The sequence below is a fragment of the Zootermopsis nevadensis genome, unplaced genomic scaffold (genome assembly GCF_977971745.1).
Source record: "Zootermopsis nevadensis isolate Lab colony 2312 unplaced genomic scaffold, Znev_1.0 Znev_ptg000061l, whole genome shotgun sequence".
Lineage (NCBI taxonomy): Eukaryota > Metazoa > Arthropoda > Insecta > Blattodea > Termopsidae > Zootermopsis > Zootermopsis nevadensis.
The window spans coordinates 15,286,701-15,297,078 of NW_028259192.1; the positions used below are offsets into that span (position 1 = coordinate 15,286,701).

The 10,378-nt window shown below is 36.9% G+C and overlaps 1 protein-coding gene across 1 annotated transcript; it reads right to left on the minus strand.

The window, feature by feature from the left end:
- Positions 1-435: 435 nt before the first annotated feature.
- Positions 436-10,244, minus strand: Smyd3 (SET and MYND domain containing, class 3). The gene is made up of 9 exons (XM_022078622.2): positions 9,729-10,244; positions 7,892-8,063; positions 7,004-7,073; positions 6,267-6,394; positions 4,691-4,867; positions 3,746-3,916; positions 2,558-2,684; positions 1,953-2,115; positions 436-1,113 (listed from the first exon to the last, which is right to left on the minus strand). The coding sequence occupies exons 1-9, from the start codon at positions 9,851-9,853 to the stop codon at positions 900-902; spliced, it is 1,347 nt and encodes a 448-aa protein (XP_021934314.1). The 5' UTR covers positions 9,854-10,244; the 3' UTR covers positions 436-899.
- Between the last annotated feature and the right edge of the window lie 134 nt (positions 10,245-10,378).

A 10,378-nucleotide genomic window follows, 5' to 3' on the forward strand; every position in this document is an offset into this window, starting at 1 on the left:
ACTATAACGTATTTAAGGTACTGTACCAACATCCCTTTTGAGGGGCTGAGGAAAACAACGAACACGTCTGTGGGGATATTCGGTTCTGGACAATGTAAAAAACCTGTGGTTCTCTACATGCTGAGAGTTTTCGTGCCTAAACTAAATACGCCACTTCAACTGTGGAGCTTTTATATCGAACTATGTTGAGATTAAAGTTAATCATGTGTAGGTTAGACAATGGCGAATCCTGGTCTTGGAGTCAGGTCGTGGGAAAAACCATTATCAAATTCCCTCAACAATCGCACTAAATTGCTAAGGTATCTTAATAATTCAGTTCATTTGTTTATGTTCTTGACAACAGCCAAACAAGGCCAATTAATGCCAAGTATTAAATAATGGTACAGGATACAAACAATATAGTTCAAGAAGGAGAATGTAAACAATATTTTACTATTATCGTTATGCAGAATCCAGAGTTCCTGGCTTCGTTTATTCACTCTTTATGCAGGTAATGGCTCTAACAACAAAATATATAATAACGTTCCCTTCGTCTCGACTTTACCCAGCCGTCTTCAGAGAATCTCATATTATGATAAGGCCTATTAAATTGAATTTATTATTTTAACTTTTACCTGTTAAAATCCACATTTATAATTATGAATTTTGAACAAAAGTATTACAAGACTACTTATAAGCTTACAAATATGTAATTAAATAAAATTTAATAATTTATATCGTGCAATGTGAAATTGAGATTCCCTAAGGATGGATAAATAGGAAACACATGAGAAACAATAGGATGGGCATACAATAAGGAGACTGAATCTGACAAGCTTTCAGATTCGTTCCAACAACTAGTATTTAACAGAATCTTTCTACATGCAAAAAATTAATATGCTGAGTGTTCAAAAATATCATCACACTTCGCCCAATTCAGCTTCCGTCTGACGCACCAGGGGCAAGAGCTGATCTCGGTACAATGCGTGCCGATCACCGTGCGTGACACGTATCACAATTTCTGCATTTTTTAATGTGTTCAGCGCTTCATTAAATTTTTTTAGATACAAGTTGATCTTTCCAAGTTTCAAGTAATGAATTCCAAGTAGCGGGTGATACTCTCCATAGTATTTCCTATGAAAAGAAGTAGATTGAAAGGAGTGCAAATTGTTCTTGACGGACAATATATAAAACAATATGACACTAAAGGCAAAGTAAAAGTAGTTACATTAATTAATAACAAATCATGACAAGACAGGAATACGCTATAAAATTCTATGACCCCATATTTTCATTCATGGTCAGAGAACAGAAGTAGGTAAACAATTCAGTTTTTCCCAGAGTAATAAAAACTATCCTCCCATCAACTAGTCCTTTCCCTTGAGGTTTTACAGCTCAATGTAATGGTAATAATGGGCCTGTAGATACCCCCAGTGGCCGTGCCTTGATCGCTGGGACCGTTGGTTCAAATCCCACTCAAGCAGTGGATGTTTGTCCACGTTTGTGTGTGTTGTGCTGTCCTGTGTACAGGTAGAGGCCTTGCAAAGTACTACCGAATGTCCATAGATCGAGCCAACATAAAGTTGGGACCCGCAGTGCTCAGGCACTTGAAGAATGGGTTGTTCCCAGTATCCCAGTAATGGGTAGATCTATTTGTAACTTATCATTTCTTTAGGTGAACCCTTTGTTTGTATTATATTAAATTTATATAATAGTATGAATTGTACTGGACCAGGTGTGACCCAACTCTGACGACAGCCAAGTTTTGTGCCCTCCTTCACCCTTTCAAGTGATGACGAAAGCACAATCCAGTTTTTGGAACAGTATAATTTTAAAACTTACAAACTGGAAGAAGTCCAAAAAAAACAATTTTACACATTACGACGCGCCATCATCTCGCTTTCTCTCATGTGCACAAAATGTATACCTCACAAAACAAAATTGGGGAGGAAGGAGCAGGAGGAGACACTTACTCATATCCTGCGATAAGTTCTTGTCCAAATTCGACTGCCTGCTCCCACTGTCCTATCTGAATGCTACTTTCAAATGCAAGGTCCAGCACTTTCACATGCAGAATGTCTAGTGAATGAAACAAACCTCGCTGCTTCTTCAAGCAAACTTTGCACACATCAAGATCTGAAGGATTGTTAAGTAATCATTAAAAAATTCACATGACTATAAAAATTGTAAGCACTGGTAGGAAACAATATGCATGCTGCTTGCTTCTAAAGGCTTATCAACTCCATTCACTGCCAGTTCAGAAATGACACAGCAACTGACCTAGCCTTCACTGGACATTTCAAACAAATTTATTGTTTTCTAAACCCCAATGTTACCTATTACTACAGACATGTAAAATTTGAGGTTTCCACAGCAGTGAGTGTGAAGATTTCTGTCTTTTGGGTTGTTGTGCTGTAGTCTTGCAGAAGTTTACCAACGTTTCAGAGGCGCTCAATAACTCCATCATAAATTTATTTTATGTTTTATAATCTACAGTATCTTACAAATAAATCAGTAAGACCTCTGATGGCGCTGTAACTCCAGTGAGAGTTTACTGTAATTTTCACATGAAGGATACACGCAATGTCTTTCATAATTTCTAACTGATGCCTTGTGAACTCTTCCACTTCAAGATAATCCCTGTATGTGTCAGCTTTTATATGGTCTCCACAGGAAGGACATGGCTGTGGTAATTCTTCGGCATCCTGTAACATGATGTGATACGCAATTATACATATTATCTGATAAAAGTAGACAGACAAATAACATATTTCTAACAAACAATTACATAGCCGTTAACTTTTCTTCTTCTTCTATGACTCTCCGGTCCGTATTCGGTCCATGGCCTCCTCAATTCTCCTCTTCCATTCGGTCCTCTGTTAGGTCCGTCTGTCCAAGGCTTTGATCGAGGTTACGGTGCAAGGTTGTTAGCCTTGCGACCCACCCCAACCTGGAGGACCATGTTACCTGTCTTAGTCTGACCTCTCCCCCTCGACCAATCTGGCTAGGGAGGCCCTACCAGTAGCTAAGCCCCACCACCATGACATGGTGCAGGTACCATTAAGTGGGGAGCCATTAACTTCAATCAGCATAAATATAAGGAAGCAAAGTGAGTCTACCACAGCAACGTTCACAACGCTTAGATTACGCGTGAAATCCACGCATAACACAGCAGGTAAGGGTGGTGCTTACAAACTTAATTTCAATCTTATTTCTTGTTTTGAACTTTACAAGTGCATGTTCTAAGGTTTCTGTTTCATACTATACATATTTAAAATGGGGCGGGAATCTAAGAAATGCACACAGAATTTTGTTGGGTAAATCTCCTGGATACCTGGAAAATCAAGGTGATGGAATGCTAACAATATAAAGGATCTCAGACAAATGAGTTGTGAGGCAGACAGAAATGGTCAGGATTGTTGGTATGAAAAACTGATCTAACTGCGTAACATCCTTTACTTAACTTAGGAATAATTTGATCAAACCATGGAACTTTGTGTTTACTGACTCTTCTATGTACTTTTCATCACAAACAAATATCCTCTTATTATGTCAAAGTACAGCAGTGTAAAAATGCCATGTCCAACTTTCACAGCACATTCATTGCAAACTCAATGCAAGTGAATTTGATCCACAATGAAATAAATAGGAATTTAAAAAAACCCATTAAACCATCCACAAAAAAATTAAATTATGTATTGGGAACATAGATTTCATTATTAGATCGACTCAGCAAATTATAAGTATTAAGACTTTAATCATATACCTGTTTTTTCACTGGAATCTCTCGTCCACAGTTCTCATTTGGACACAAAATTACATTCAGCGGCTGGATGCTGGTGCACGGTTTACAGTCACAAAGGAAATAATAAGTTGCCTGAAGTTCTGCCTGTCGATCTTTCGGGAAATTCAGCAAGTCAATGTAACTTATAAAGACCTATAAGAAGAAAAGTATCTTCAGCTGCAGCTGGCAGTATAACGTTCAACACTTTCCATGTTGTACATTTGTTTCTTGTCATAACACTCTGATTTGGGCACATGAGGCCAATGATGTCAAACAAATGTAACAGGATTATGTTACACACAGCCTTATTGCTTTATAATTATGCTAGTAAATTACCCATCAAGAATTACAGGAAAATCTAAAGTAAGCAAAACACATAGTTATGATATTATCACATATTGTCCAAACTCCGTCAACAGCAAACAATGACCGACCAACCATGCGACCACTACATGTTTATTATATGGATAGTTACGCAACAAATCACATTAACTTCATCAGCTTTCTCAACAAAACATATTAAGTGGTCAATATCAATTATTGTTTAAGGATGTAAGTATACATTCCTTGAACAGAAAGAAAAAAGAATAAATGAAAAATCTATTACTGCAAAGCTATTCATACTACAAAATCACAAGTTAATTTTTCTCAAAAACCAATTTTTGTTAAATACATTTAGTAGTTTCTAAGATAAATGAAACAGGCAGGTGTATGGATAGTCATGACCTCCTTGTTATGCATTAATTTTATACACTTCATAAAAGAAACATAAAAATTATGGGAAAGCCTTCAGAGTGTTTCTAGTAACACATGCCACAGAAAAAACACAGCATGCAAAAACAAGAGATCAAGATAGAATTTTCTCACACAAAAGATAGATAGAAGTTGCACATATGTAATATCTGTTGGTATTATGTACACATATACCTTCTTCCAATCCAATACTGGCATATCCTTCACAGCACGAATGTGAATTGTAATCCCGTCAAATACAGCGACTGCATTCGGATCACAAGAGTGGTCTATGACAGAGCAAGCCAGGTAGATACCGGTGCCAATACTCAGCATTTCAGGATCCAGGATATTAAAACCATTCACACACATCTGCACAAAGCAGTTAAGGTTTTTAACTATTTAGTGAATTACATGGCAATTACCTCTTTCCTCCAGGACTCACAACAACACAATCCATGCTAGCAGCCTGTTTCCACAGAATCCACATTACTCTGCACCAGTGGTCCCCAACCTTTTTGTGCCTATGGGCACATTTGAGAGTTTATGAGATCATGGCGGGCACCAACCAATTAACAAAGCCAAATTTTCTTTTCTCTGGACAAATAAGATATGGACACCAAATAATACACAAAACAACATGATGTTTAATGATACAAGAAACCATGCAATCAAAAATACGTACTTTTATAAGTACAATTATTATTACTCAAGTGTGATGTTTGGCACTGCATTTCATCAGCCAGTTTTTCAAATTTGGGGGTGTAGGATGATTGCTGCTCGCAAACAGTCGTCAAGATGGGCGTCAGTAAGTCGAGATCTGTGCTTTGATTTTATAATGTTCATGGATGAACAGCCTTCATTATTCAGTATAACCTCTTTCCGTAACAACGCAGGCACCCAAAAAAGGCCTTGGCAGGTGCCATGGCGCCCGCGGGCACCGCGTTGGGGACCACTGCTCTAAGATCTAACTTCACAGCACTGCTGTTCTCATTAATGCAGCAACCTTTCTCCTGGAATGGTAGAACGTCTGTTAAAAGTATGCAGTATAACTGAACTACAGCAGCAACATACCAGTAACACCACTTTACCTCATACTCCAGTCACCAGGCTGCTCTTCTTTCAGGCACTCCCTTAAGCACCATCAAAAGCTGTGATTAGCATTGGCCCACTTCACATGGTTAACGTTTACTGTCGTCTGTGCTCAAGTGTATTTGAAGGCAGGTTCCGAGTTTGTGTTAAAGGAATCAATCAGGTGAAGCAAGGGTAATAATAAAGGAAATTGTAAGAATTAAGGATATTTATTAATGCAGAAACCCAACACACTAACAAATTGCTCACTTCCTTGTTCTCCATCCCCTTCCCTTCTAAGATTACACACCATTCCTTTCACCCACCTACATTTACCCCTAAGTTGGCAAATGCTTGCCAAAACACTGGACAAATCAAGAAACAACAGAATAAAACCAAAAAAGCCAATCTTGTGCACTAGACACTGACAATTCCGCTGCATAATACGTGTGTTCCAAGGTTACAAATAACTGGAGAAATAGCATTTACATGGCTCAAGCACTAAAATGTTTTTCTTAAAGTTCATATAACTTATTATTTTTATATTTCTTAAAAGATTTAAGAATTTAAAAACAAATGGATTGCCCATGAGGCAAGTCATAGACTTTCTGGTGAAAATGTAATTATGCATCACTGAAGAACGTAGTTCCTCCAACTGTAAATGATCCTGCTTTACTAATTTAATTCATACCATACTTACCCTGCCATAAATTCCCATCAGTTCTGCTGAGTTTGGTAAATTACTCTCCCCAACAAAATCAATCAAAACTCCACACAGCGAAGTGAAATGTTCCATCCTTTTTTGGTCCTGCTTCAAATCTGAATAATCTGAAGAAAAAAATGTTCACTACTACATATTTTTCATTATTATAAAAATACTGGTCCTCCAGGTTGGGGGTTGGTCGCAAGGCAAACAACCTTGTACCATAAAAAGGAAGATGTTTCGAAACCTAAATCAAAGCCTCGGACAGACGGACCTAACAGAGGACTGAATGGAAGAGGAGAATTGAGGAGGCCATGGACCGAATACGGACCAGAGAGCCATAGAAGAAGAAGAAGAAAAAGAAGAAGAAGAAGAAGAATTTGCTATATTATTTTAACTATTGTGACAGCTGATACAAAATACTGAAGCAAACAGTACTTAAATTAAGTAAACTATTAGAATTAACATTTATCAATGAAGTCTTTGGCAGATGACCGAGACTCAACTTGCTTGTTCAAGCAGACACATTCCAGGACCTCAACAAGCTTACTAGCTGGATTTCAAAGATTAATGTACAGATTAGGAGAGAGAGAATAAGGCTAGTGGTATAATCAACAATTTTTTAAGTTTATGTGAATGTTTTTTACACCTATCAGTAAAACAGAAGCAGGAAGACAGGTTTCTGTAAGCTTTGACTTACAAAGAACATACATGTATAACAATAAACTACTCACGTGACATCAGATCTTTGAATCTTCTGAAGTTTGTTTCAGAATAATAACCTTTCTCTAAGTCACCGCCTCTCTGTAAACAAAGGAAACATACAGGAAGTGTATAAAACATGAGTTACATATTCTTATTTTATTCATTTCATAATGAAAAATGATGGTGCATGGATCATGCAATGAAATATGCTATATCACTTGTTTCTCCTCCTTATAACAAGACTTTCTACAGTTCTGAATATAAACCTCCCTGCTTTCCTTTTTCCACTCACATCATCTCCACCTTCATTTTTTACTTCATCTGATAAACTCAATTTCTGTTACAGTTTATTATCAATGTTCTACACTGAACAAGTATTAAGTGACAAACTTTAATCTGTGAATGGCTTTGAGTAGTATGCTCCCTCCACTTCAATCAACTGTCAACCCCCCCCCCCCCCCCCCCCTTCTTACAAAAATTCAGTTGCAGGTTTCCATTACCAAAACATACATTAAATTTTATATGCCACATGCAAAATGCATCATTAAAAAAAAAATATGAACAAAATTACAGCTGCAATTGGTGCTCGTGTGGGATTAATATGACACTGTTTCTGTAATGAATCAACCAGTCACAAACCTTCAGAGAATCATTAAACATCATTACGGTGACTAGATTAAGGATATAATGGGCAGTGTATGTGGAATTCATAGGAGGAGTGAGAAATTCTGTATACCATTTTTCACAAAAGACCTGAAGGGAAGAGACTATTCTGGATAACAAGGCACTAGACTTCAAGAAAACAGAGAATGAGGTTACAAACTGGATATAATTGGCTCAAGACAGGGACCAGTAGAGAGCAATTATCAACTTGTCAGGGAAAACTGTGCTCCATAGAGTTAGTGAATGCACTGTACCTGCAACTTAAATATAATTCTTGACAAAAGTCGAGCAGCATCTGGAACAATCCTAGGTGAAACTCTTCTTAAATTGTTGCATTCCTGTTTATGGTCAGCCCAGGACTCTCTTTGACAATCTCGATTACAGTAGTATACATACTGACAACCTGAACACTTAAGCAGTCTATTTCTGGAAAAGTACAACATTTATATGAAGGGAAATACTAAGAACACATTGCAGACAATATTTTGAGACTGATACTGGAATACAAGTTATGTGACCATGAAAAAAGCAAGATGAAAAAGACTACTTACAAAAGCCAAGACTTCAGAAAATGAATAAAGTTAAGTCATTGTTATACTTGCAAGGAAAATTTTATTAAATTTAAAAAGTAAATCATAAAAAGATACAAATTGTAAAATTTCTTTCTTCAATTGCATGCAGTCAATGCAAATTATTGGCTCAATTTATATATATAAATTTATACCATATCTGGAAAGGAGTTAGGTTTGAATGTTTTTATGCCACTTGATTGTTTACCACATTCTTACAAACTCCTGTGAAGAGATAACTGCATCTTAACACTGAAATGACGTATCAGTAACTTGTGCATGAATAAAATAAATGTTCACTGTAGCCTATTTCAGGCTTCAGATTCTTTAACTCCTACAAATGTCAGGTTATGAATGAGACTGACAAGAATTCAACAAGTTAGTTTTAGACAGGTTCAAATGAACATACACAAATATGTGGTCAGAAGAAAAATCCTTTATGCTACATAAACAGACAACTAGACTCTTGTTTGGTATCATGATTCTGCCAGGAATTACAATGTGGGCTCAAAATTACATCAATAAAGAAATTTAATAGTAGAGAAAATACTGGAAAGGTTTGCTACCAACGTTGTCTTCCTGCCTCCTATTTAAAAACATAAAGACTACAACATACAAAACTATTGTTTTTCTGTATTTTTAAATGGGTGTGAAACTTGGTTGTTCACCCTTAGGTGGGAACACAGACTGATTACATCTGATATCTGGGTACTAAATAGAATATCTGAGCCTATGTGGAAGGAAGAAACAGGAAAGTGGAAAAACTGTACAGTGGACTCTCCCTTAGTTGATTCTCCAGCTTAACCACCTGTTTTCTGGGAATCCTCAAATTCCCAAACACAATGAAATAATACTTTATAAACATAACATATTTGATACTGCTTCAGGCAGTCACCACTATACATCATTTTATGGGTTCTGAAGTGGGTGTTATTTATTTCTAATATTGTACACTCTCATTTTCTAACAATGAGTGGTGCAGTATGGTAACTGATACATCACTGTTGTGCTTAGTAATTCTTATTCTATTCAAATGCCAGTGACACATTTTTATTATATGCTGTGACCAGCCAACTCAACAGACATTTTCATGTTTCTCACATAACCATCACAATGCAAATACCATAATTATACCCGAACGCAGTAAATATCCTCTTCAAACTCTTCTCAAAATTCTTACAGTGCATAATACGTTTTAATTTGAAGGTGCTTTTGCTGTCCAGCCATAAAACTGAACAATTTCTAACGCTGTGACTTCTCTACAACCTACTGTCACCAAAAGGGCGAGCAGGCATTGCCTGGGAACCTTCCGGACCGGCAAAATATCAGTCATCCCCAGTACGAACTATAGTGTCTCTCACTACCTCTCCTCTTCTATTTCTCGTGTGCCTCAAAGGGTCAGGTGAGCCTTCATCATCATTTATTCTCAAGTCTGATTTCACTTAATAATAAATATATAATTCAATAATCTTTGAATTACCAAATTTTCCGGCTTTTAAAAAAGTGAAAGCAGTCGACTCACCTTTTGAAACAATTGTCACATCGTTCTTCCCTCAGTTTAGATTTGAGCACATAAACAAATGGTCTTTCAGTTAATAAGACTGATCCTTTTCGCACTGCTAACACTCGTTTGGTTTTGGTTTTCATTGTCTTGATATTTTAGTACTGTATGTTAAAATTACAGTTTACGGGCTTAATAATTCAACACCAACCATACCTTCCTTTATCTACTACTTTCTCTACCGTAGACAAATACGACTATTAGCACACGAGAGTGATTGAAGAGTATTTTTAGATACACACTGGACGTATTATGACGTCTTCCATTGCTCCGATGAGTATTTTTATACTTTTCTACACTCCTCTCCACAAAATATATGCATCGCATATTTCGTAGAAGGCGCAAAAATAAAATCACCTGTCGTAAGACATACGTAACAGCTGACAGCCCACGTGCGCAAATACTCGGGCACTTTTTAATTTTCCTGACCAACGTCGGTAATAAGTTTGCAACGTAAACGTTTATGATGTTATGTGTGCTGCCATCTTTCCACTGCAGTACCAAACTACTGCGAAACGAACTGGCAGTAGCAGGCACTGCCAATAGTTTCTTAGGTAAAAAAATATCTACTATAATCCCTTCCTATTCGTAACACAGTAATGATTAAGTTT